The sequence below is a fragment of the Strigops habroptila genome, chromosome 21, assembly GCF_004027225.2.
Source record: "Strigops habroptila isolate Jane chromosome 21, bStrHab1.2.pri, whole genome shotgun sequence".
Classification (NCBI taxonomy): Eukaryota; Metazoa; Chordata; class Aves; order Psittaciformes; family Psittacidae; genus Strigops; species Strigops habroptila.
The window spans coordinates 277,634-304,958 of record NC_044297.2 but is presented as its reverse complement, the minus strand read 5'-3'; the positions used below and the strand labels follow the sequence as shown (position 1 = coordinate 304,958).

At 59.8% G+C, this 27,325-nt stretch overlaps 1 protein-coding gene and 1 long non-coding RNA gene across 2 annotated transcripts; both read right to left on the bottom strand.

Annotated features, from left to right (window-relative positions):
• NUDCD3 (NudC domain containing 3) lies at window positions 1-27,325 on the bottom strand. Its single transcript, XM_030510160.1, has 6 exons — window positions 27,050-27,325; window positions 25,356-25,633; window positions 11,004-11,136; window positions 6,937-7,080; window positions 946-1,134; window positions 1-712 (listed from the first exon to the last, which is right to left on the bottom strand). The coding sequence occupies exons 1-6, from the start codon at window positions 27,245-27,247 to the stop codon at window positions 602-604; spliced, it is 1,053 nt and encodes a 350-aa protein (XP_030366020.1). The 5' UTR covers window positions 27,248-27,325; the 3' UTR covers window positions 1-601.
• Window positions 1,891-6,099, bottom strand: LOC115618516. The gene is made up of 2 exons (XR_003994825.1): window positions 4,294-6,099; window positions 1,891-4,189 (listed from the first exon to the last, which is right to left on the bottom strand). It is a non-coding gene; the product is annotated as an uncharacterized LOC115618516 (long non-coding RNA).

Sequence of the window (27,325 nt, the reverse complement as noted above, 5' to 3'; positions counted from 1 at the left end):
TGCGCTCAAGAAACGTGTTTATTGCAAACCAAGGGGGGGCCGGGAGGTCCGGGGGGGGTCAGGGTGTGGGTCAGAGACCCCCCCCAGCCACAGCATGGGGGTCTGTGGGAAGCTGTAAGCACCAGGCTGGGGCTGGGTTCTCATGTCCCCCCTCCCAGGCCCCACAGTGCTGTGGGTATGGAAGGGCTGGTGGCCATTGGGGCCCAGCAGCCCCGTGCCTGGGACCCACCCCCATGTTGTACGTGCTCCCCGCTGACCTCCAGCCCCATCCCGGCAATGGGGGTGAACCCAGGAGAACCCCCCCCGGTGCTGGCTGGGGCAAAGCTGCCCAATGTCAGGGCAGGGAGGGTTCCCCCATCCCGAATCCCAAAAAGAAGCATCCTCATCCCCCAGGAATAACGATTGTGTCACCCCGTGAGCTCGGTCTATTCCAGAACAGAGGAGAGCCCCCGGCAGCGGAGGTGAGGGGAGGAGGGTCCCGGCGCCGGGTCGCCGCGGTGATGGGATGTAGATCCGGTTCACATGGCGCCACCGGGCCGGTACCGGGGTGATGGGGCTCCCCCGGGGGCTCCTCCTCTCCCCGCTTCCTTTGGTGCCGCCGTCAAAACTGCACAGCGCCGGGGGAGATGTTGAACATGGAGGGGTCGAACTTCTGGCCGCGGAAGGGGGAGCCCTCCGTGTCCCAGCCCTTCTTCAGCATCTCATGCACCTTCTGCAGACAGAACACAGGCTCCTGTCAGGCTGGGGCTGACCCACGGGGCGCAGCCGCGCTGTGGGGTCAGCAGCAGCCCCCCCGGCCCTGGGTGACAGCACAACCGTGGGTAAGGGACGCAGCCACCCAGAGCAGCGAGGTGAGGCTTGTGGATGCGCCCATCACCAGTGCCCCATGGCGCACCCTTTAACTGGAGGTGGGACCCACGGTGGTGTGGGGCAGGCTGCACCTACCAGCTCATGGCTCTGGGGCTTGCCCTGCAGCTTCTGGTGGTAGTCGAAGGTGAGGCGGTCCAGCACGGCGTGCTCCTCCTCGTCCACCGTGGCCATGGAGCGCTCCTTGTTGATCTTGTCGATGTCAATCTGCTCCTCGCCCTCCAGGATGGCGTTCCACCAGTACTCGTCCCCCTTGTTCAGGTTGATCTGGGGGGGAGACGCAGGTCAGAGAGCAGCAGAGGAGCTCCTGGGATGTGGTACCCCCACTATGAGCTCAGCCATGCCCATGCATTGCTCCGAGCCCAGAACCCCGCCGTGTGCTGGGCTGCACCCCCAGAGCGTGAGCAGCAGCTCAGGGAGGGGATCCTGCCCCTCTGCTGCGCTCTGGGAGACCCCCCCTGCAGCACCGTGTGCAGGGCTGGTGTCCCCAACATAAGGACATGGAGCTGTTGGAGCGAGGCCAGAGGAGGCCACAAGGATGAGCAGGGGCTGGAGCAGCTCCCGTATGGAGCCAGGCTGAGAACATTGGGGCTGTTGAGCCTGGAGAAGAGAAGCTGCGTGGAGACCTCAGAGCAGCTTCCAGTGTCTGAAGGGGGCTACAAGGATGCTGGAGAGGGACCTTCATCAGGGACAGGAGCGATAGGACAAGGGGTGATGGGTTCAAACTGAAACAGGGGAAGTTCAGGCTGGAGATAAGGCAGAAGCTCTTCCCTGTGAGGGTGCTGAGGCGCTGGCACAGGGTGCCCAGAGAAGCTGTGACTGCCCCATCCCTGGCAGTGTTCAAGGCCAGGTTGGACACAGGGGCTTGGAGCAACCTGCTCTAGTGGAAGGTGTCCCTGCCCGTGGCAGGGGTTGGAACTGGATGAGCTTTAATGTCCCTTCCAACCCAAGCCAGGCTGTGATATGATGTGAGGAAGAAGCCCTGCCTGGCAGAGCGTGGGGCTGCGGCTCCCACCATTGCAGTGCCATCATTCCTCATTCCTCTGGCCCAGGAGCCCTCATGTGGGTGACAATGAAGGTGACGTTGCCACCATTGGGGCATCCCAAACCATGACCCCCGAGTGCCTTGATCTGGTTTGGCCGGGAGAGGTGGGCTCCTTCCTCCCGTGTTATTCCAGCACTAATGCCAGCAGCGAGGAAGGTTTATGGTGTTCGTCAGCCTCTGCAAAGCCATCAATAAAGGCAGACAACACAATTTAGCCAAACCTCCCTGGAAGCTCCACAGCTCTGGAGGGGAAAACAGAGGAAGCCCTTAAAGGTGCGGAGCTGGTGTCTGCAGCACAAAGAGGAGAACCAGGTAATATTGGAGGGGGTGGCTGGGGCTTAATCCTGGGAGAGCAGAGGGAAAACATTCCAGCCCGGGAAGGCATTCGCTTTTCAGGCCACACAATGTGCTTGCTCTCCTCTGAACTGCACAGTTCCGCTTTAGAGGGGAGGAAGAGCCGCCGCAGGTTTGCTTGGGGGCTTCCCAGCCCTGGGCGGGCAGGTGGAGGGAGGCCAAATTCCCCCAGGAATGCCATCCCCTGGGAAGCAGGATGAGCCATGGGGCAGCAGCAGCCCCACGCCAGCGGCAGGAGCATGCTCCAGGCCCACTGCTGCTCCTCAGGCTTTGAAACAAGAGGGATGAGATGAAACCAAGAGCGGGGATGTCCCCGCAGAGCTGAGCTCTCACGGCACTGCTGCTGTCCCCACCGGAGCCAACCTGGCAGCAGAGGGACGAACGGATGCCAGAGGACTCCATGGCTTGACAGGCATCACCCCACCTCCATCCCAGAGCATCAGGGGAAGGAAAACCCATCCCAAATCCTGTCCCTACCAAATCCCCTTCCATCCCTGGTGCCCTGCCACTGCGCCCACCACCAGCAGGCCCCAGGGAACACCACGGAGCCATGGACCAGGTGGATCCCCTTGTCCACAGATCCTCAGGGGATCCTTTCCTCCCCCTGCCCCATAAGTAGCCCTCACTTTATTGACCACATGCCGCTTCCCACCCTGCTGAGAATATGGAATTATTCATTCCCTCAGAAGCGTTTCTGTGGTGCCCCACATGCACACAGGGGAATTTACTCATCCCCCTTTATTCCAGGGGGAGAGATGGAAAAGTGGGACCTGCTCCCAGGTGGGATCCCCATTTTCTGATGAGAGGCTCCGAAATGCCTGCAGGCCATGGCAAAATTCTCCCTCTACCACCTTGAGTCTGGGGTTTCGTGGTTGGAAGCAGTGCTGGAGCACTTGCCATGGACACATCCAGCGTCCAGCATGGAAGCACAGGCTCAGGGTGATGGTCTCTGTTGATCCAGCCCATCACTTGGTTGGGTGCCTGCAAGAGCTTGGAGTGATGGAGACACGGGCTGGAGCCTCACCAAGAAGGTCGAGGTAAGGAAAGCCAAGAGCCTGTGGCAGAGCCCTGGTCTCAGCCCAGGCAGGGGGATGTCCTGCAAATCCCACCCATGGAGAAAGGCTCTGGCACGCGACCGCCAGCACCGCCAGCAGGCGGCACGCTCCCGAGGGGCTCCAGGCGGGAGCAGAGAGGAGAGAACAAGGACAAATCTTGACCTGATTTATGTTCCTCACTTCGATATGCCCATGCTTGAAGCTGAACGTACAAGTTTCCCAGCTGACAGCTCAGGCTGGGACCTCGGGGGTCCTAGCAATGCCCATGGCCATGAACCAGAGGAAGGATCAGGTCCCTGCGGTGTGCCCGGGCTCTCGGTCAGGCTTTGGCTCTGCTTTCCCAGCTGGCAGGTCCCAAAGGGCCTCCTGGGCTGCAAGGAGACCCTTAACCCACAGCCCAAAGGGGTAAAAGCTCAGATGAGTCTCTTGGGGTGCACAGGGAGGCAGGAACAGCCTCTGCAGCGGCGGCCTGAGGAGAGGGAGGCTTTCAGGGGAGACCCCCCTGCTGCTGTATCCGAAGCTGGCAGCATCCTTTTGCTCACATTCCCAACGCCGTGCCCGTCAGCACGAGGGAAGGGGCTGTCCCACGCTGGTGGGCACGCGGGAGGGACGGGACACTCGGCAGGCACATCGGTGGCCAGGAGGGATCCTCCAGTGGCACAAAGAGGGTGACAGATGTCACTGGCATGGACACGGGGTCATGTCGCAGCTCCATGCCCTGCTGGGAAGCTCACAGCCCTTTGGTGCCAGTGCTGGGCTTTGTCATAACACGAGGTTTCCTCTTGGATACTAAATACCTTGTCAGAGCTGGAGAGATGCTGTCAAGGGATGTAAGTCCTGGAAAAACAGCCTCTCACCACCTGCTTTCCTTTGGGAACAACAGCAAAGTCAGTGGGAGATGCTTGGGGAAGTGACGTTCCCTGCAGCGTGTGGAGGGCAGGACAGAGGGAGAGCACCGCAGATTGTTATTACCTCGGCTTTGCAGCTCACGAGATGACAAGCCCAAGGCTGTGATCGCTGTTCAAGGCAGGACTTGGTGACAAAAGCCCAAGTGTGGATAACCAGCGCTGGAGAGGAGGAGCAAAAGAGAGGGAACAGGGGGAAAGAATCCTCAACCACGAAAATAATCCCCAAGCGCGTTGTGCACAACACCCAGCCGGGACTTCTAAAAACAGCTTGTGCGGAGTTATTTTAACCTCACTTTTGACAAGCGAGCGGGTGTGCCAGCAAAGGGAGAGCACAGGGACTGCACCCGGGACCAGGGCTTCGGCACGGGCCTGGGATGTGATCCTGAGCAGGAGGATGTGTGGACAGAGCTGCCTGGAGCACGCAGGGATCTCGGTGATCATTGACGTGTCCGCAAGAGCACTCAGGACTCAAGAGCCTGTCTGCACAGAACTGGGACCTTCCCAGATGGACAAGATCTCACCTCCTCAGCACACGGATCAAGCTGTGCCCGCAGGGATTGCCTCAACTCACATCCCAGACCACAGGAACACGAGCACACATGGGCTTTCCTCTGGACACAGCCACTGAGGTGCCCCAGGCAGTATCCAAGGTGGCCAGGACCTCCACGCATGACTCTGTGCTGGCACTTGGTGAGCTTGGTTTGAGCTGTTAATCCCCCCTGCCCCAGGTCCCGGGGAGGGAAGGCAGGTACCACCTTAGAGCATCTTGCAGGACCGAGACAGTCCTGACCACCACACGTGGAGCTGCACAACGTGTGGACGCACAAACTCGGGAACAGGAAGGGCCCGTGAGCCCTGTGAGCCCCCACTGAACCACGTGGGTCCTGTCCAGGCCCCCGGGCGCTGACCGGAGCAGTTCATTAACACGTGGTTGTGTGTCTCCTGATGAATGGATCGGGAAGAATCACAAACCACTTTTGGCTACTCGGCGCATGGGAAAAGGAGGTGCTCTTGGACGAGAATTACTCACTCTGCTCCAGTTACCTACAATTCTTCAAGCGAAACTCCATCCCACCATCAATATGTTGGCAGCCAGCTGGAGCCTTACAACCCTGTGCTCGCGCGAACGGGAGGCGGGACCCAGCTCAGGGGTTGGAGGTGACGGGACTGCCCCCCATGCTGCCCCAAGTCTCACTCCATCTGCATGCCACTCCCATCCTGCTCCCATCCTGCTCCCATCCTGCTCCTCTGGCACCGGGTATTTAATAAACATCGCCTCCCTTACTGATCCTGGGAGCACGCACCAGGGATTCCCAGCAGCCACCTGCTGGGCCACCTCCTCTTGAACAGGTTTACTCCTTCCCAGGATCATTCCTCTTCCCAGGTCAGCTAATTCTCAAGATGTTTAAGAACACTTTAAAAGGCAGGTTAATGATGCCACTGCCTCCTTTTTCACATCCTTTCAATGGCCTAATGGAGCTGGAGAAGCTCCTCTCTCTTGGTACCAGTCTGCCACCCCCCAGTGCATCCATACAGATCTGTAGTGGCCCCAAAACTCACACAAGAATGTGGCAACTGTTTGACACGAGATCCCATGCTGATGGGCAGCAACACAACCCCCAGGACAGCTTCAGCTGGGAACAGAACTCACCACCTCAGCCTGTGAGCACACAAGAAACGAGCCACGAGGCTGAGAACCCACCAGTAACACACCACTGGGCAGCCGCAGCCCCAGAACCACCTGGAGAGGGAAGATCTGTGGTGCTGGGGCACAGGCACACCACAAGCCGCGGCATCTGCTGAAGGCAGAGAAGGAGCCAGAGCAACTGCTTCAAACAGGGGAAGTTCAGGTTAGATCTAAGGAAGAAGCTCTTCCCTGTGAGGGTGCTGATGCCCTGGAACAGGTTGCCCAAAAAACTGGTGAATGCTCCATCCCTGGCAGTGTGCAAGGCCAGGTTGGACAGAGCCTTGGGTGACATGGTCTAGTGTGAGGCATCCCTGTCCATGGCAGGGGGCTGGAACTAGATGACCTTAAGGTCCTTTCCAACCCAAACCGTTCTGTGATTCTATGAGATCTCAGGAAGTTCTTCCCTGTGAGGGTGCTGAGGCGCTGGCACAGGGTGCCCAGAGAAGCTGTGGCTGCCCCATCCCTGGCAGTGTTCAAGGCCAGGTTGGACACAGGGGCTTGGAGCAACCTGCTCTAGTGGAACCTGCCCGTGGCAGGGGGTTGGAGCTGGAGGAGCTTTAACGTCCCTTCCAAGCCAAACACTTCCATAATTCTATGAACAGGCATCTGCAGGATGCTGGAGCACGACCAGGGCCAGGAGAACCAGAGGGCAAAGCTGGTGAGGACAGGCAGGCAGCACCAGCACCACGGTGCTGTGCCATAGCCTCTCTCTGCTAGCAGACCTCATGTGCTGGGATGAGGGGACGGTGACCACCTCTAGATAACTGGTGTGTTCCCACCACTGCAGGCTGGCGCTTGGGAACCCTCCTCACCCAACGCGAAGGCTGTGCTGCTCTGCCAGCTTGCTCGGAGGGGCACCTCAGGAGCCAGAGGCAAGGCCCAGCACACAAAGGGCAGAGTGAGCTGGATGTTGGACAGGGAAAGCCAGACCCCGTCCAGACCTGGCCCAAACTTCCAGCTGCTCCAGTTTTCCAGCCAAGCCCAGCAGAGCTGCAGGCCAAGGTGCAGAGAGCCCCTTACCAAAACACACTTCCCTGGCTCCAGGCTCCAGAGGGAACTCTCCGTGTTGATCTTGTGGGTGAGTTTCCCTTCCATGAGGACATGCGGGCTGCTCCCCTCCAGCACTGCTACACGAATCGTGCTGCTGCTGATATCCACAGACACCTGGAAACACAGAGAGAGGAAATAAGCAGGGAGGCTCCTGCTTGCCCTCCTGCTGTGCTACTTGGGGTGCGGGCTCAAGTGCACTCGCTGGGGATGAGAGAGAAAGCAGAGCTTCCAGACCCGTGTGTAGCAGGAGGCTGGGAATCCCGCTGTCATTTCTGAGCACGCAGCAAGAGCTCGGAGTAGAAAGGAAACCTCTCTGGGATCAGAGGCTACAGGGCCCAGCGGATGGAGCCCTAGAAGGATTCAAGGCAGCTGGTTCTGCCACCGCGGCTGCTCCGTGCCTCAGTTTCCCCACAGAGAAAACCAGCAACAACTACAGGCCTCCTCCATACAGTGCTCAAAGGCTGGATGCCCACTTGCTGCGAGCCAGCTCTGCAGGAGCACAGCGGGTGCTCAGCACCACCGTGATGAGCTGGCCATGGCCGAGTGTCCTCCTGGGGGCTGAGCGCTTCCCTGCCCAGCAGGAGCCATCCGGGGATTTCTGCACTAGCAAGAGCAGCAGCAGCTCGTCCCTTCTGTTGCACCGCACCACGAGCTGCCGGAGCCAGCACAGGCTCAGCCCAGGCCTCCCACCAGGGTGCAAGGAGGGGACGCTGCAGCCCAGCTCCCTTCTCCTCGCTGCGGGGACGAGGGGACGAGGCAGCTCCGTCCCCAGGAACGGGGCCAGCTCCTGCCCGCAGGAGCCATATGGGGAACCCTGCTCCGACCTGCCGCGGAGGTGACATGCCTCTCCCCTGGGGAGACAGAGGCAGGCTGCAGCTTTGCTGCACCACACGCAGAACCTCCCTCTCCAGAGAGACCATCTGCTCCCCGCTTTCCCTTTCGGTCCTGAGCCGCCGCCAGCAGAGCCCGAGCCAGGCCTGGGGACAGAGGGAGGACCTGGCCGGGAAGGGGCAGGTTGGTGGTCCCCAGCGCTGCCCTGTCTCTGGCCCAAGAGGAGGAGACTGCGGTGAGATTTGCCTGCATTCTCTCCCAGAGTTCCCCCAGATCTTCCTCCGGCTCTGCAGATCTCATTTGAAATGTTATTACATTATCCATTACCTAGGAGATTTCCAGCAGCTCACTAGCTCCACGCAGGCAAGAGACAGGCAAAGCCGCTCCAGCCGGGGTGGGCACCACGGCTCCATCTGATTGATGCCCCCCAGATAAAGCCCCCAGACCCGCTGCGTGTGACAGGGACCTGCCAGGGCTGCAGCACAGGCCTGGACACGCAGCCCAGCGTGACACCGGGACTGAGCTGCACTGCTGCGGCTGGGAGCAGGACCACGGCCACACAGGATCAGGGAAGGGACATGAGCTCCCCTGGGATCTCCCTGGCACATGGCTGCGGACAGCCTCCGGATGGGAAACATCTCTGGAGAGGCTGCAGCACGGAGCGGCCTCCTCCAGCGCAGAGCCGAGGTGTGGGGATGAGGCTCTGCACCCTGCCACCAACTGCCCTGGTTCCTGGTCGGGGATGCTGACCCCGGGCTCTCAGCACAGCACAGGGCCTGCCCAGAGCGAGCCAAGGGGGAAAAAGCAAACTGACCCCCAAGTCACCTTCTGGGGGGGCTGCTTTGGGACGTGGAGGGCCAGGGAGGCTGCAGATATGAAAGGCACAGAAGAAGAGATCAGCAGCCTTAACCCAGCACACGAGGCAAGTGTAGCACCGGCTTCTACCTGCAGCCAGCACAAAGTCCCTCTTGGCACACCAGCCCTCCAGGAGCGGTGATGGGAGTACAACATGCACCACCAGAGAGCCCTGACCCACCTCGTGTGGAGACAAATGTCCAAGAGGTCTCATGCACACGCAGTGGTGCCCAGTGAATGCAGGATTTGGTGCACGTGGCACCTTCTTGGATACCTTGGGGAGTTTCACTCCACCTCTGCTCCATGGGAGGGTGGCCAGGCTCTCTGAGGGGCTGCCCTTCCTCCCTCTGACTCCCCTCACCTGAACTGCCCCATCCTGCCCTGTACAGCCCCAAAACTGGAGTTTGCCAGGCACGGACAACCAGCACCAGACCCAGGGCAGTGGTTGCAGGGAAGCCAAGGGCAATCCCACCGGGAACATGCTGTGCCGGCAGTGCAGCCACAAGCAGTGGCACAAGCTCCCCATAAGCACCTCTGCCCCCCGAAACGCCGCTCACGAGGAGACCCGGGGCTTGGCTCTGCCCTGGTTCTGCCCCACGGCGGTTTCTGTGCGCACCAGAACGCCCACATCACCCGGGAATGCAAAGGAGCAAAGCCCGAGCTCCTGCGGCCGGGCACACGCGGTGCTCGCTGCCATCGTCTTGGGTTAAGTGCTCCGGGAGCGCTCAGCGCCGCGGGCCCCTGTTGCGCCTGTAAGTAGATCAGAGAGGTGGGGAGCACAGGGGAAGATGCTCCCACCCACCCCATCACCCGTTCCTGCTCCACGGGCACTTTTTTGGAGCTCCATACAAGGAAACCTTAAGCTCTCCCGAGTGTAAATGTGCCATAGCAACAGCCTGAATCCAAGAAAGTGTCAGAAGGAAGATTCTGAGCAGCGTTAGAGCCGGGCGCGCTCTGAGCCCGGGGACCAAACCCGGGAGAGTTTTAATCTTGCCTTGGCAGGAAGAAGCCAAAAACCTCATCATCTTTATAGAAGATGAAGGTGCGTTGCTCAATGCAGGGGAATGGTTCTTTCCTGCAGGAACCCAAGTCCATCGAGCTTTGAAATGGCTCTGACCCACCTGCTCTGGCCCATGACCCATCTGCTTCCAGCCCCCCGAGGCTGGGAGAGACGCAGGGAATCAAGTCTCGAGTCAAGGGGAGGTCAGCAAAGTGCACCCTGGCCCTGCTCCTCCTGCCCCGGCGAGGCCCCCGTGCCTCTGGGGGGCAAAGGATGGGGCAGGCAAAGCCTCATGGACTTCTGTTTTGGCAAGGACACAACTCCCCCAGCACAAAGGGCACTTCCCCGGGCAGCGAGAGGCATCGTGGTGGCAATAGGATGCAGAGGGATAGAACATCCGTCTGGATGCCTCTGAATCCTTCCAAGAAACAGCCTGGGTTTGTTTTGGAGACCCACTGGGAGCGCTGCACCTCCCAGTCCCTTGCTGTCCCCATGGCAGCCGTTTGCTCCCTCAACCCTCCGGTCCGGGTTGCTGCTGCCAATTACACTCTTCTGGCATGATCCAGAGCTGTGTAGGTTGGAGCTAGTGAACAAACCCAAGCGTGCTCATTTCAGCCGCCCTGGAAGCAGAGGAGGACAGGAGGTGGGGGAGCAAGGACTTCCCAAATGGAAAAATACAGGCTCAGCTATGGGGAGGGCAGCACTTGGGAAAGACAGGATAGTTCAAATGTCTGGGTCCAACTAAGGCCAGCCACGGGCACTACGGGCACCGTGAGTCCCTCCCCAGGAGGGGACAGAAGTGGGGAAGAAAAACTGACATGACAGAGAAGGAAAGTTCCTGTCTGAGCCAAGGAGGGAGGTGAGACCCCCCTGCCCATGCAGGCAGCCAGGGAGAGGGGCCCCAGCTCCTTCCGCCTGGAGCAGGTCACGTCTCCCACACCTGAGCCTGCTCCAGTTCCCGAGTCCCAGACGAGCCGTTCCAGCAGCTCCCACCTGCAAACGAGAGGCAGGAGACGCTCCAAGCCAGAGGGAGCAATGGGGAAGGAGCAATCCCCCCCTGCCAGGCTCAGAAACCCACATGTGCCTTTGCAGCCAGTGGAAGCAGAGAGACAAAGTGCCAGGTAGTGCCAGGGAACCCGCCAGGGCCAGAGCAAGGGGACACCGCAGTCCCAACAGGAACATGGGCAGGCTGGGTCCATACACACAGCACCAGACAAAAAGGCACAGCCACATCCTCCTCCTTGAGTATGAAGGACAAGGAGCATTCCTGCTCCAAGCACAGCTTCCCAGACAAGCTGGGCACCCGAGGGAAAGGGAAATGCTAGAAGACACACCACTGACACCACTTTACCTGTCTGCCTTTCACAATGTGCTTGGGCACGGGCACTTTAATCTCCAGGTCGCTGTAGTCTTGGGACCAGGAGTAGTTCTCTCGCACAGCTCCGTTGTAGCTGTCGGGGTTTGTCTGGAACTGCTCCTGTCTCCTGGAGGGGGAGAAATGGGCAACATGGTAAGTGCCGGAGGGAGCAGAGCCTGGGGAGAGCAGGAAACCTGAAAGTGGGATACAAGAAGCAGAAAGGGAGGACCCTTGAGCTCCAGGGTCTCCCCCTCACTGCTGGCCCTACCCAGGAAGGGCGAAGGTTCAGGTCACAGCCCCAGGACCACCACTACAGGTGACTCCCACAGCCCATCCCCAGTGTGCACAAGGGCAGTCAGGTGGCTATGGGACAAGTGGTGAGACACAGGATAAACTCCTTTGCCTCTCCACCTCCCTGCTGCCCACCGCAGCTGGAGCCGGGGACACCATCCTGCACCAGAGGGTCTGTGCTGTTCCCGGAGCCATTGCTGCGAGCTGGGCTCACCAGGAAAAACCAGAGCTCGTTGTCCTCCTCCTGACTTTAGTGTGGTTGGGAAAACCCCCAGCTGGGGGGACATGGGCACAGAGGTGATGGAGCTGCAGAGCTCCATTGACCCTGGGATGTGACAACTGGGTAAGTGCATCTCGAGCAACGCTTGGCGCAAGCTGCCACGTCCAGCTTAGGAGAAGGATGAGGAGGCGGTTGTGGGGATAGGATGGGGCTTATCAGATCAATAAGCAATAATCAATACAGTGTTTCCAGCCAAGAAGTGAGATCTCTATCACCCCGTGTCCCTTTGAACAGGCAGGCTGAGGATCTGTTTCACTGAAACCTCCCAGAGAAGGCTTTCAAATCAAGCCAAACCCTTCCTAAAGATAGCTGCGGTGCTCACAAAAGGCAGAGTTATTTTAAAGTGTTTTGCTATGTACCTAAGCCTCCAATCTGGAGCTCCACAAACACGGGGCTGCAGCGCGTTACATAAAGGGGGGCCGGGGCCGGGTGGCCCCGGGGACCGCATCGCCCCGCGGGCACCCCCCGCGGAGGGGCCCTCGCCGCACGGAGGGGCGGGGGTGGCCGTGCTGCAGCACCCTCCGCATTACGCACGATCCAGGGATTTTAATTCAATGAGAGCCAAGGCGGTCGAGGGGGTTGTGGAGGGGCTGCGGCAACAGCCCCCCCACCCCGTTCCTGTTGTTGTTCTGATGGTTTTGCGGGGGGCACTGAGGGTTTTACCGGCCCCGTTACAACCTCCCGTGCCCCCCGGTGGGTTTAGAGCCGGTTCCCACCACAGGCAGCGCTGGGGTCTGGAAGCACCCGCGGGCTCCCGGCCTCCAGAGGGGGATTTGGGAGCAGGGGAAGAGCATCTTTTTTCAGGCATCTTGGCCTTGCCTGGCGGTCGCCCATTGGGTGCCCATCGCCATGGAAACGGGGTTGGCATGGCAGCGCCGAACCGGTGCTGGCGCGCGGTGGCTCCAGCTGCCGGCTTCCAACCGCCCCCGGATGGTGGGAGTCGAACCGGCTGGAGGGCGAGAGCGGGAACGGCGCTGGGGAGCGGGAACGGTGCTGGAGAGTGGGAACAGAGCCAGAGAGTGGGAATGGCACCAGAGAGCGGGAACGGCACTGGAGAGCAGGGTCTGCAGGGCCCTGCAGGAGGAATATGAGGTGCACCTCATAGAAGCCCAGAGTGGTTTGGGTTGAAGGGACCTTAAATCTCCTCCAGTTCCAACCCCCTCCCACGGGCAGGGACACCTTCCACTAGAGCAGGTTGCTCCAAGCCCCTGTGTCCAACCTGGCCTTGAACACTGCCAGGGATGGGGCAGCCACAGCTTCTCTGGACACCCTGTGCCAGCGCCTCAGCACCCTCACAGGGAAGAGCTTCTGCCTCAGAGCTCATCTCAATCTCCCCTCTGGCAGGTTAAAGCCATTCCCCTTGGCCTGTCCCTACAGGCCCTTGTCCAAAGCCCCTCTCCAGGTTTCCTGGAGCCCCTTTAGGCACTGGAGCTGCTCTAAGGTCTCCCCTTCAGGAGCCTTCTCTTCTCCAGGCTGCCCCAGCCCAGCTCTCTCAGCCTGGCTCCAGAGCAGAGCTGCTCCAGCCCTCGCAGCAGCTCCGGGGCCTCCTCTGGCCTCGCTCCAGCAGCTCCATGTCCCTCTGGTGTTGTGGGCCCAGTGCTGGATGCATCCCACAGTCCTGCCTGCAGCATCGTTCAGTGTGACTGCACCCTCCTTACACCAGAAGCTCCACCTCCAGGCTCAGTGGCTGCACGGGCCGAGGCAGAGCTCACCACGCTCCTCCCAAACCTGCCAGCAAGACACCAGAGGGAAATCATGTTAGCATCCCAAGCGTCAGTGTCTCCCTGAGCTCAAGCAGAGAACCAGACAAGAACCAGCAAATGGCTGTTTCCTTCCAGGCCGTTCCCCTCCTGCCTTTGTCAGGACAACCTCAAAGGCCAAAGGGGGAGGCAGCGAGCCTGTGCCCAGCCAAGTCTTGTTAGAGCAGATGCAAAGCACCAAAGATGGGACAAAACCCATCAGCACAAAGTGTAGAGTGGGTAAGACACCAGCTGCAAACGCCCCATGGCCACACCACCAATAAACATGACCTGGGGGCAGCCACTTGCTGCCACAAAGCCACCAGGTCTATCCTTGCTGTGCCTCCTCTTCCTCGGGAGGGAAGTGCTGGGGCTGACCAGGCACATCCTGCGTGTTTCAGCCCTGCTGAGAGCTCACCCAGTAGGATTTCACCACCCCGTGAGGGCACTTCACGGCACCCCTGGAGAGGTCAGTGTCAGTTGTGCTCCTTCCACATGGACACCAAGGCAGGACTTGCTCCACAATGACTCTGCTGGACTTCTCTTTGCACAGCATCATGCCTGAACAAGCATAAGCCTTCCTCACAGCCCAAGCTAATGGGGTGACCTTGTGCCCCATTAAAGGGGCAATTTGTGAAGGTCTCCATGAATTCCCCTGCCAGAAAATTGCCTGCTCCTGAGCAAATGAGGGTTTGAGATGGTGAACACGGGCCTCAGCCTTGTTAGGCGCCTCTGACAAACAGCTGACAGCTCTACCATCTCCTGAAGGAACTCTTCCTTTCCTGGAGGTTTTCCAGCCAGATCCTTGCCTGGTCCAACTGTGCTTAGCACATGCCGGCGGCACTCAAGAAATTGGACCCAGCTCCTTGGTTGGGAGGCAGCTCCTGCTTGCACCGAGCTGGGCCACCATGCTGGAGGTGCGTGTCCCGGCCAAAGCCGTCCCTCATGTCGCTTCAACAGCACCACCGTGCAGCAGGCGAGAGAACTTCCTGCACCAGCCCCATCGCCAGGAGACAGCCCCGTGCCCAGACCCACCAGGTGAAGAGCAAGGCCAGATCCGGAGCACGGCTGCTCCCGGTGCGACGGTCACCGCCGCTGGGCCAGGCGATGGCTGAGGACAGCGAGGGTGAAAAAGCATCAGGGTTTGGCACCGTGTGCACTTGGCTGCCGGGTGGTGGGGATGCTGTGGGTGGGTCTGTGTGTTCTGTCTTGTTCTATTTTCGCTCATGATGTGTCATTTTGGGGGAGGTGAAACCTTTAACAATGCTCTGGCAAGAAGCAGCCGATCTGTTTTCCACTCCTCGGAGCTGCACGGCTGCGCTGGCACCAGCACCGGCGCCGCTCCCCTCGCGCAGGGTCGGACCGCGGACACAGCAAGAGGGGACGGGGATGTGCCGGCAGTGGCACCAAGCTGTGCCATGGCCGAGGCCGAGCTGCACGCAGGTCGAGCCGCACACCAGGCCTCGATTACAGGTTTCTGAGCATTTCTTATCCCAGGATTTCCAGCTCCGTGGGCTGGTGACGCACGATGAGCTGAGTGATGTGGAAACGGTGACAGAGGGATCCTCTCTCTGCGGACACAGCTGAGTGCGGCTCCATCCTCACGATGCACCAGCTCCAGCTCTGCAAAAGCAGCACCGGACACAACCCAAGAGCAGGAACCAGATGCCGAAGGATTTGATTGAATGTTCTATGTAAGGAGAAGTAGGGCAGCTCCCCGAGTTCCTCTTTACCGAGGGCTTTTGGGGCAAGAATGCAAAGGTTGAGGAATGGATACAGCGGCATGGGAGCAGCCGTCCTTCAGCCCGATGCTGCAGGCTGAAGGTGGGCAAGCCTTGGGGGAAGAAGCTAATATGGGCCTAATCCCAAAGGACTTCTTTTTCTCCATAAAAAGAAGAAAAAAAATCCCAAGGATTTTCAGACCTACTTAAGGAATCCAATCCCCTTAGCCTGGAGCATCTCAGCTTTCTGATGCAGGACCACTGCCCTCTTGGGAAGCAGGCTGATGGAAGTCTGGGATACCAACCTGACGCTCAGTGTCCACCAGGACCAGGGAAGGCACCAAGCTCAGGAGCCTGGGCGCTGCTGGCACCGCGGATGCCCTCCAGCCACTTGGCATTCACGGAAAGCTTCCTCCGGGAAGCAGCTCCGCTGCTGTTTGCTCTTAGTCAAGGTGAATTATTTAGGCAGCTTTAAGGAAAACGTGTCACACCACTGAAGTGATGCAGATGTGGAGGCGGGTGGGGAAGAGAAACAGCCACGACAGCTAAAGCCGGGCGAGCAGGACTGGCTGAGGCAGAAGAGGATGATATGGGGAGAAAGCCAGGCCATGCTGTGAGGCAACCAACCCAGCATATGCTGAAACAGGGACCCAGATCCGCTCCCCTCTGCAAAGCTGCTCCTGAAGGAGGGATTTATAACAGTCCTACCCCACCTGTGCTCTGCCAACACATCCCGGCAGGTCCCACAAGCACATCCCAATGCCAAACACCCCAACACCTCTCCCCTCCACAAGACCTTCCTCTGTTCCGAGTGCGAAAAAGAAGGGAATGGTGTCGTACAGTCCCCCTGCCAGCAAACGGCAGAGACACCCCTCCCCAGCTCTGTATTTTAACCACTGTCAGAGGCCCCCTGCGATGCATGAAATCTTCTCCAAGCTCAAGAGGTTGCCAAGAATGGAAAGATCTCATTAAGTAATAATGAAGTTCTGAGCAAGTAGGGAAAGACAGAACGAGGCACAAGGCGTCCGCGTGCCTAACCCAGATCGGCAGCAGCCTGCCAGGGAGATGCACCGCGCCGTCACCGCAGCCAGCGCTCATCGCTGTGAGCAGACATTTGGATCAAGGCTCTTGCTCCACGGCAGCAGCCTGCAGCGCGTGGCACCCATCAACATAACTAATCCCACATCCCAGCGCTGCGATGACTCAAGGAGGCATCGGGAAATGCAGGAAGAGAAGCTGCTGCTGACACGCAAGCACCTGGGCAGGCTGCAGGACACCTGGAGCCACAGCCGGGCTGTAGCCGAGGGCTTTTCCCCCTCACTCACCTGGAAACACGTGCCCTGAGGTGGGTTTCTCCAAGCCAGACACCTCTCCGGCAGCTCGAAGTGCCAGTGCTGGCAGCTGTGGTGGGAGAAGGACCCTACCTCCTGCTCGCTGTGGCCTCAAAGCCTCTGCCTTGACCACGGCAGCAGCGTTCAGATCTTCCTGTAGCTCACAGCCAGCACTGCTTGGCTCAAAGATCTTGCTGGGCTTCCCAGCACACAGGGAGGAAGATGTAGAGGAGGATGAAAGGAGCATTTGCAGCCTGTCCCCCCAAAACCTCTGCAATATGCTCAGCTCGGCTGCTGCAGGTAGCACAGGAACAAGCCACAGCCACTGTCCTCCTGCCCTGGTGACAGTCGTCAGCCAGGCCCTTGCTCCCATCAGACACCCCTCTCCCCGATGCGGGGGGCAGCAGCCTGGACCACACCTGCATCCAGGCTTCCCAGCACTAACAGGGCTGGAAATCACTGTGTGAGGAGCGGGGCAAGGGCCAGCGATGACAGAGCCCTCCCTGTGTCGCTGCAGAAAGGCCAGGGCCCCCCCATGGCACCCACACGATGCTGGAATGCAGCTCCTGGCTGCCAGCATGACCACATGAAAGCTCAAAGCCACCTCAAGCCATGGGAAGGGCTGTGCACCCTCAACAGCGTCTGTCAAGCCCCAGCATGAGCCAGACTACAGCCAGAGCTAAAACCCCAGCTTTGAAGAAGAAACTGAAGAGGGTCAGACGTGGCCTCTGCTCCTCGGGGTACCAAGGCAGGTGCTGGAGCAGCTGAGTAACAGGTAGAGAAGCCGAAAGTTTCACCTCTTTGGAAAGCTGCATTTCCAAAGCTGCAGGGATTGCGTGTATGGAAAATACCAGGTTTGGGCTCCTCCTGCCAGCGTGCTGCAAAGGAGCCTCCCCCACCTCCAGACTGAACATCTCTTGGCATCAAAACATCAGCACCGGGCACTTTGTCTCTCCTGCTTTCACCCGAAAAGCGCCGAGGCGGGAGGAGGGCGACTATGGGCTCTGAGGCCCTTCACCAGGTCCTGCAGGCACCCAGCACTTCAGAACAGCTCCCTTTGTACACAACACTCCGGTTAATTAGGTCTCGGGCTCAGCAGTGAGCTGCTGAATGCCAAACCCTTCCCTCTTACAGCTCAATTCACACCCACAGAGTCAACAAAGCCTCGGGATCCACTCGGATCCACCCGGCAGCTCTCTGCTGTCAGTGAGCTCACAGGGGTGTCCCGGGGCTCTCCTCACCCTCAGGGTTTCTTCCAGCTGAGGTACGTATGGGTTGCTGAGGGAAAACACCCCAAATCCAGCTGTGGAAGGTCTCCTTCACCCCCAAAGCGGACGGAAGCTCAGCAGCAGTTCCCCAATGAGCCACCACCCTGAGCACACACCTCCGGGCCTGCAACGCGCAGCATTGCTAGTCTGCTCTCAAAACCAGACTGAGAAATGGAAGCCAGCACCTCCCTTTGACCCTCAAACCTCAGGCACGTCCCGGCCAGGCTCCAGCCCGCAGTGACCACCCTCAGCTCTACAGGAAGGTCTCACCTTCAGGAAGCCTCAGAGCTTCGACTCATCCCCAAGATGGGACCAACGACCAAAAAGAGGGCGCATGGAGACACTTTCCCCGTGTATCCCATTGCACCACTGAGCCCGGATGATGTTGGGGGGATGATGTTGCCCTGTACGAGGTGCCCCACAAGACAATGCCTTTACTACTGACCCCAGCAGCTCAAGTGTGAATCCACCTAACCCGCAGCAGCCAGAGTCCCACCAGCCCCAGCACATGGGCTGCGGCTCTGCCCCTCTCCCGGCCAGGTAAGAGCCTTCCTCTTTCCCAAGCTCACACACTTCAGGAAAGCTTTGAGCCTTCCCTTTTGGTTTCCGAGTTATTTATGGAGCCGTTCAACAGAGCCAACTTTCTGACATTAGGCGAGTTTAAATGCCACCACCAGCTCCAGGAGCTCCGGAGCGTCGTCACCGGAGGGCTGGATTCACTGCTGCCGGGATATGTAGGTCAAGGACAGTGGGACACGCCACTGTTCAGGAGTCCCCTGGGACCTTTATTGTTTGTACAGAGCTGATAGAACCTTGGGTTTCAGAGGTCTCCTCCGAGACACCTCCACACAGCCAAAGCGGCTCTAATAACTAACCACATACAACACAACCAAGTCCAGTTATAGCTCCCCTGGAAAAAAGGGGGTAAGGCCAAAGAAATCCAGTGGGATTGAGTTGTGGGAGCACAGGACAAAGTGGCCTCTCGGACTCCCCCACCTCAGACACAAGGCAGCCAACGGGGCCATGCCAGACCGTGGTAGTTCTCCACATTAGGCCACTTCTTTCGACGAACAACGCAGTGTTAAACCAAGCAAACAGAAAATGCAGCTTTAAATCAGAATGAGGCACACGCTGTCCCAAACCTCCAGCCCTGGGATTTTCTCCTTGTTAAGAGAAAAATTTATAGGTTTTAATTTAGTTATTTTTGGTCCCAGGACCTAATTTGGGAGCTCAGTACCTTGGTAGGGCAACCAAAGCCCTGAGCAACTCAGTGTGCGACAGGGGAACCGGCGCCCTACTGCTGAGCTCAGCAACCCAGCCCCAGGAGCCCAACTGCCCACGAAAGCACTGGGAAAACTGGACCCCAGCTGATTCCTCCTCAGCTGCAAAAGGCTTGTTCCAGCCCAGGGCTGCACCAGACACAGGGCCGGGGGGGGCCCATCCTCAGCTCAAGCATTTCAGCCCTTTGAAAAGACGCTGCCGAGCAGCCGAGTTTCCACCACTGTGGGAGAAGGTTTATGTGTTAAAGCAGTTCTCCCAGCAAGAGGCCATGGCCTCTCTCCTTGCACGAATCACAGAGTCAACTCGATTGGAAAAGAGCTTTAAGCTCATCAAGTCCCACCGCTCCCAGCACTGCCAAGGCCACCACTAACCCATGGCACTGAGGCCTCGGCTACACGGGGTGTGAGCACTTGCAGGGACGGTGACTCCAGCCCTGCCCTGGGCAGCCTGTTCCAATGCCTGAGCACCCTCTGGGGAAGGAATTGTTCCTCAGCTCCATCTAAACCTGCCCTGGTGCAGCTTGAGGCCGTTTCCTCTTGTCCCATCCCTTGTTCCTTGGGAGCAGAGACCAGCCCCCTCCTGGCTCCATCCTCCTGTCAGGCAGTTGCAGAGAGCGATAAGGTCCCCCCTGAGCCTTCTCTTCTCCAGACTAAACCCCCCCAGGTCCCTCAGCCGTTCCTCATCACACTTGTGCTCCAGGCCCTGCACCAGCTCCGGGGCCCTTCTCTGGCCCCGCTCCAGCACCTCAATGTCTCTCTTGCAGTGAGGGGCCCAGAACTGACACAGGATTTGAGGTGCAGCCTCACCAGTGCCCAGTGCAGGGGGACAGTCACTGCCCTGGCCCTGCTGCAACACTAGATGAAAGACTCTGCTTGGCAGAGAGGACTTAATTTAAAGTTTCCCCACTTCCCCCAGTATAATTTGGACACATCCCTCCTAGAAACCAAACAGTGATGGGAGGCAGCTCCCGCTTGGAGAGCTGGTCTTCAGCATCAGGGAGTGCAGGGAGGGGAGGAAAAGGGTTTGAGTGATTCCACTTGCCTGGGGGAGGACCACGTGTCTGGAAGAGGGTTTCATGGCCCCATGAGGACAGCTCATGAGCAAAGAAACAGGGTAGGAAGTGGAGAACACACAGGCTCTTGCCACCCCAGCATCAGCAAGGAACACCGGAGGATCATGTAGGACCAGGAGGAGCGCGAGAATGCGTAAGTGAGAAGCATCCTCGTGCTTCTCACTCGTCAGCCTAAAAACAGGCTGAAAGGGAGAAACGGGCACGGCAGGAAAACCCCACATGGGGCGGAGAAGGGAAACGGGAACCGCTCCCTGCCCCTCCGCCTGCACGGAGACAGAAGCCGCTGCGCCGCGCTCTGCCGGCGGCGGGGGAAACCAGGCAGGAAACATCCCCGCACGCTCGGCCTGTTCTCCTCCTCTTCCCTAAACATCTGCTGCCGCTGCAGACAGGACACGGGGCCAGACGGAGCCCGGCGGTACCGGGTCAGGCCGTTCTCCCGAGCTCTGGCTGGCTCCTGCCTGTGACGGGGGAATTCCCTGCGGCACCTCTGCGCAGCTCCTGCACTCCAGAGGAATGAGAACCAGGACACGCACCCCCTCAAGTATGGATCAGCTCTGTCTTTCTGGGTCAGGCTGGAAGAACAGCACGGACTCAGGTGAGCTCACAAGGAAACCCACAGGGATGCTGGGGGAAGGAAACCAGTTTAACTGGCTTCTGGTCTGGCTGGGCCCAGGTAGAGCCAGCTGAGCAGGAGCATCCGCAGGTCCCCCGCCTGTTCTGGAAAATGCTTGAGAGGAGAAAGCCTGGGATAATGGTGCCTCTGAGTCAACCCAAACTAGCCTCAAAGCCAGCAGCGTGCAGTGGTACCTTGTCTCCACAGCCCTGCTCCTTGTTGAGGGTGATCAGCAGTGAAACACCCCTCTGCAGCACCCCACAGAGAACAAAGCCATGCCAGAAAATGCGTCCTGCAAGCACCTCACGACGACAAACATCCATCTGGACTTCCAGCAAAGCCAAGCCGGTGCCAAGTCGAATTAGATTCAAACAGGAGCTTCATGGAAATTTCCCAGAGCGCTGCTGTGTCATCTTGGGGATGCTTCCCGGCGTGCCCCACGAAGGGTTAGCCCCAGCGCTTGCAATGGAAGAGGCTGCTCTCAGGAGAGCAGAGAACTGGAGCCCCAGAGCAGTCAGCTCCCCACATTAACACGTTTCGGTTCAATTTTGCTCTGCCTCTCGCCAGGGACAGTGGGATGGGAAGCACCGAAGCGAGTTTTGTAGGCCACTGCCGAGCCACCCGTCAGAGGGACGGCAGAGCAGCGGCCAGCCCCACAGCACAGCTCGGCTGGACACGGGGCACCGTGGCCAGGGCCAGGCTGGGGCACAGGCAACGCTGCTGCATCTTCGTCCCCTCCCTCAGCACAGCCACGCTGCACACACAGGGCAAGGGGAGCCTCCTCCCCAGGTCATGCATGGCAAGAATCACAGAAGGGTTTGGGTTGAAGAGACCTCAAAGCTCCTCCAGCTCCAACCCCCTGCCACGGGCAGGGACACCTTCCACTAGAGCAGGTTGCTCCAAGCCCCTGTGTCCAACCTGGCCTTGAACACTGCCAGGGATGGGGCAGCCACAGCTTCTCTGGGCACCCTGTGCCAGCGCCTCAGCACCCTCACAGGGAAGAGCTTCTGCCTCAGAGCTCATCTCAATCTCCCCTCTGGCAGGTTAAAGCCATTCCCCTTGGCCTGTCCCTACAGGCCCTTGCCCAAAGCCCCTCTCCAGGTTTCCTGGAGCCCCATTAGGCACTGGAGCTGCTCTAAGGTCTCCTCTTAAGGAGCCTTCTCTTCTCCAGGCTGAACAAGCCCAACAGAGACCTGCAGCATTTCCTTCCAGGCCCAACTATGGCAGTGGTGGAGGCATGAACTCCCCCTGCTCACTGCAGTATCCTCCTACACCCTCTTCTTCTCTCTCCACACTGCAGGAGGTGAACAGTCAGGCCACAGAGAGCCCGAGGTTTCATTCTGCTCTGGCTCAGCGCTCGTGTCCTGCCGGTCCAGTTTCAAGGCTCCACACCAGCCCCAGGGGCAGCAGAGGCTGCCCCAACTCCCTGCTCCCACCTGGGACGGAAACATCATCTTTTGGGGGAACCCTTCAACATCTGCCCACCCCAGAGGTCCTTCTCTGCGAGACCCCACCTGGGTCCACCTGAGTCCAAGGTGGTCTCTAAGATACAGCCCAGAGCAGCTCCGGCTGGAGCACCTGGGAAGAGACACAAAGGCTGGATGGAGAAACACATGAGGGTAACCATTCACCATCATGCACAGGCTTCCAGAGCTGCCACTACGAACCTCCTGCCACCACCTCCTGCCAGAGTGGGGCTTGCAGGGCAGGGGGAAGAGGGCTTTGCCCCCCATTCTACTTGGAGAAAGAAAGGAGCAGAGAGGAGCCATGAACCAGAGTCAGAAAGCACAAGCTGAGCGCCCAGGCCGGGCTGCACAGTGCCACACGTGGGCTGCCGGGCTCTATTTTAAATGCTGTGTGGCAAATATATGCAGGATGAACTCCAAGCTGGGGGAAGGGGAGGGTGCTGGGTGGCGGAGGTGTTCAAAATTAGGAGCTGAGCTCAGGCAAGGATGGCTTCTGGGAGCAGATGGGGGAAGAGCCGGAGCCGGGGCCTGTGCAAGCTGTGTGGCTGCAGCCCCAGCCCCAGCTCTGCACCCCTGGGGTGCACGGCCCCGTGGGGGGGGTATGATCCCCTCTGCCCCCCCGGTGAGGGGAGAGCAGGAGAGCCTCGATGGCCAGGGAGGGATGCCAGGACACCCAGGGCACATGCAAGCTGGGCTGAGGTGGCACAAAGGAGACCTCTGGTGCCCCTCGGCACAGCTCCTGGCGCCCAGGTCACCCCAAAGACACCTCAGTCCTTGGCACGGCAACGGGCACTGCATCCCCTGCCTTCCGCAGGCAGCGAGGGACATGGGGAGACCCTCCTCACCCGCGGGCAGCCCTCTGCACCCATAAAGCTGGCTTGATTCTGCTCTTCCCTTCTGCATCGACCCCGAAAAAGCTGCTACCACCTCAGTGCGCCCTGCAAGATGCTCAGCACCAGCGCCCCAGCACCCGGGCACACAGCGAGGCTCTGATGGGAGCTGGCAGATCTGGGCTGGTACCTGCCCTACATTTAGGGAGCAGTCAGGTTGACAGAATGAGCAAGTTTTTATATAGATTTGGGTGGCAGTGGTTTGCTTCCCAGCGGCGGGGGCAGGGGAGAGGGACATGGAAAACAGTTTGGTTTAAGCTTTTCCCTGCATCCCTGCAGCCGGAGCTGCACATTACTCATGCGCCCCTCGTAGCCAGGCTGGTGGCTCCGGGTTCTGCTCAGAAGGGCCTGTGCAGAATTAAGCAGCCGGTTAAATTATTAATAAGCTGTCGGGGGGTGCCCAGGCCACCCGCGCCTGGTCCCTGCTGCTTCTCGGGGGGCTCCAGTGCCCCCCACAGGCCCAGAAACCAACTGCAGCCCTTTTACAAACTGGTGCCTGCTCTGCCCTACTTCGAGCCCGCAGACACCCTGTTCTTCTGGCCTGGAAAACACCGGCGGGGCTGTGGGGCCGGGGTCACCCACCGGTGTCACCCCCCCAACCGGGGCAGGCGCAAGGGACTGTGAGCGCTTCGCCCCACCAGCCGCAGCAGAAACTGTCCCTGTCAGCTCCAATGCACTCGCTGTCCCACACGTTCTGCCCCTGTACCGGCCCTCAGCTTCCTTCCTAATCCCTCCAGTTCCCTTCCTACAGCCTTGACATCTGTTTTCAAGCACCTAAACACCACTCACAGCAGCTGCTGCCCCACAACAAAAGGCCCAAGTGGAAATTTCACAGGGCAGAAGGCAAGAAACGTGGGCTGCAAAGGGGCAGCAGCACTCAGGGCAGCCCCGCTCCCTCTCGCTCCCAGGGCCTTGAGTCCCCCCTCACCATTAGGATAAAGCCAGGCTGGAAAGCACAGAGACCTGCCTGCTCCAACAGGGCTTTTTTTGGCTCGTTCATTTTGTGCTGGGAGAGGTGTCAGACTGACAGCCCTCAGGACAACCTTCCTTCCCCAGGCCAGCGCTGGCAGCAGGACGCAGCTTTTCAGGTGAGTTCATTTTTGGCTTCTGGCTTATTTTTATCCTGCGGGATTTGTGTCAGACCCGTGGAGTTAAGTCCTTCTCCTCCTCCCCATGGCATCAAGTTACTCAGCAGGCCCTTTGCCCAGGAGCAGCCACTGGTACCCTTTCCCTTCCCCTTCCACCCGACAGCTGCCACACTCGGGCTCTCGTCTCTGCCACTTACCCTGCCACTGCCCCCAAGGGTTTGGTGCTCAGACCATCCCTTCCACACGCCAGGGGCTCACAGCCCCTGAAGTCTGGGCTCTCAATCCTCTCTACCCCTCATGGCGTTGGAAGGACTTGGGGCTCTCCCAAGCGGCCTGCTCTCACTGCTGCTGGGTCTAAACCGGCCCGGAGGACAGGGCTCACCGGCCCAAGCTGTCCTCACCACACTGCAGTGGGACAGCAGGGACAGACTGCAGCGAGCCCCACACAGGAGCAGGAAAGCAGCGGTGAGTGCACAGGGCTCCAACCACGAGCGGCACTGCGACAGGACAGAGGAGGTGGCAGTGGGGCACAGCCCGTGCGTGGCATCGCTCCCCCGGGTGAGGCAAAGCACTGCCTTGGGCTGAGGAGGCACAGGAGGAGTCCCAGGAGACTCAGTGGTGTCAGAGGCCCTGAGCAAGGGCTGGGCAGCTCTGCCTCGGCTCGGGGTCAAGGTGACACCCAGGGAAGGACCCTGTGTTCAGGCAGCAGTTCAGAAAGGCCACACCAGCCCGCTGGAGCTCCCCTTCCCCTGTGCAGCAGAGCCAGGCTGGAGGAGTCACAGACACCCTGGAAGGACTTTGGAACAAGGACATTTCTGTACAAAACAAGGCTTGAAAGCAGCTCAGTCTGGCAAAAGAGCACAGCTAAAGACAGAACTCTCTGCAGCACTTGACTGAGCTTCAAAGTTGGCCCAGCTCTGAGCAAAGGGACCTCCAGAGGTCTCTGGACCCACTTTTGCTGTGTGTATTTGATGCTGCGGCTCACCTCACTGCCTGCCTCACACCAGCCCTGCCCGCACTGCCTCGCAGCGACTGCGGGTGTCTCACAGCACCCAAGGGGAGTCCAACACCGAACTGCCATGAGAAAAGGGTTACAGGATGGGAAGACACCACACCAGCTGTAGGAGAGCAAACCCCTGCCCTCCCGTGGGTAAGTACACGCTGCCTCCAGCCGCAGGAGCCCTCCCGGGAGCCTCCCGCAGAGCTGAGTGCCGCAGAGGACAGCAAAGGGCTGTGCGTGGGACAGCGAACGCCACCTCCATGCTTCTGCCTCCCCCCTTACAGGAGCACAAAGAGAGACCCTTACGTGGGCAGCTCTGCCGGGGCTGCGGCCCCCGGGGGCTCTGCAGACACCACACTGGGGGCTGTGTCCTGGGCTCCAGCCGGCTCCTGTGTCCCCGCAGCTCCCCCAGCATCCGGCACTGGGATGTGCTCTGCTGTTGTCTCTACCTCCACCTCCTGAGCTGCAGCAGGCGGCTTCACCCTCTCCGCAGCCTCCTCCTCCTCCTTCCTTAGCTTTGCCTCCAGCTCTCGGCGCCTCTTCTCATCATCCTGCCGGGCCATCCGCTCAAAGACTTTGAAAGCCTGAAAGACAAAAAGCAAACCCAGGGGGTCATCGAGCTGCCGAGCTCTGCTGGAGAAGCAAGGAGAGAAGGAGAGGAGAAGCATCACGCGTTTGGGGCACTTAGCGCTGTCCCTCCCGCTCTGGACACCATGCACCCCCCACTCCCTACACCGAGCTGCTTCAGTCGCCAACAAAACCAGCTGGTGACTCGCTCAAAAGCCACATGGCCACGTTGAACAGAGCTTGGGAGAAAGCCCAAGCTCCTGGGAGATCTTTTGAAATCGTGTCCTGGGTCGTCTCCTGGCAGCCAAAGCCACTTCTGCCTGCAAAGGGGAGAGCAAGGAGCTCCAACTGCCGGCTGGGAAGGGGGCTCCAAGAGAGCCAGTGCTCACCCAGGGACTGTCTGCAAGGCCAAAGCTCAGAGCAAACCTCCAAGGTGCAAACAGCCCAAGCTGCACCAGGAGAAACTGGAGGAGAGCTCACTTGGAGCTCTCAGCTCGCCCAGGTGAAGGAGCAGAGTGACCTCATGTGGGGCTTTGAGCCAGAACTGATTGATTCAGGTCAAAACCACGCACTTGCTCAGAGAAAAGCCGTCCCGCCCTGCCCTAGGGTGAGGATGCTGCCCAAGCTGTGTCATCCCACCCTGCAGTCTGCTTCTGCCATGCCTGGTAGCACAGGCTGAAGGCTGAGTTAAGCCCAGAACTACAAAAGAGACATTGAGGTGCTGGAGCGGGGCCAGAGAAGGGCCCCGGAGCTGGTGCAGGGCCTGGAGCACAAGTGTGATGAGGAACGGCTGAGGGACCTGGGGGGTTTAGTCTGGAGAAGAGAAGGCTCAGGGGGGACCTTCTCACTCTCTGCAACTGCCTGACAGGAGGATGGAGCCAGGAGGGGGCTGGTCTCTGCTCCCAAGGAACAAGGGATGGGACAAGAGGAAACGGCCTCAAGCTGCACCAGGGGAGGGTTAGATGGAGCTGAGGAACAATTCCTTCCCCAGAGGGTGCTCAGGCATTGGAACAGGCTGCCCAGGGCAGGGCTGGAGTCACCGTCCCTGCAAGTGTTCACAGCCCGTGTAGCCGAGGCCTCAGTGCCATGGGGCAGTGGTGGCCTTGGCAGTGCTGGGGAATGGTTGGACCGGATGATCCTGAAGGTCTTTTCCAACCGAGCTGACTCTGTGACTCCCACCCCCCCGCCCGGGCCCCCTCCCGCCGCCTCCTCCCCGCCTCGGGGCAGGGCCGGTTACCCGGGAGCTGCTGCGCAGCCCGGGCCCCATTCCCGGTCTCTCCCGGACCTCCCCCGGTAAACACAGCCCGGCCCGGCCGGGACAAACGCGCCAGGCGAGGCCCAGCGACCGGGACAACACAGCCCAGCGGGGGCTCTGCCTCCCGCCCGGCCGGGCCTGAGGCGGAGCAGCGGCGCCGGGACAGCGCGGCCGGTACCTGGAGGGCCATGGCCTGCGCGGCGCCGGGCGGGAAGCCCAGGCGGTCCCCGGGCCGCAGCAGCAGGCGGTAGAAGTCGGTCTTGCGGTAGAGGAAGCCGAAGAGGACGCGCAGGAACTCCTCCACGTTGCCGACGTGCTGCAGGATGCCGAGCAGCGCCTGATCGTACATGTCGGTGAGCGCGGCCGCGGCCTCCATGGCGGCTCCGGGACCGCTGCCACGGCAACCGCGCCCGCCCGCGCTTCCGCTCCGCGCCCACACGTGCCCGCCCGCCCG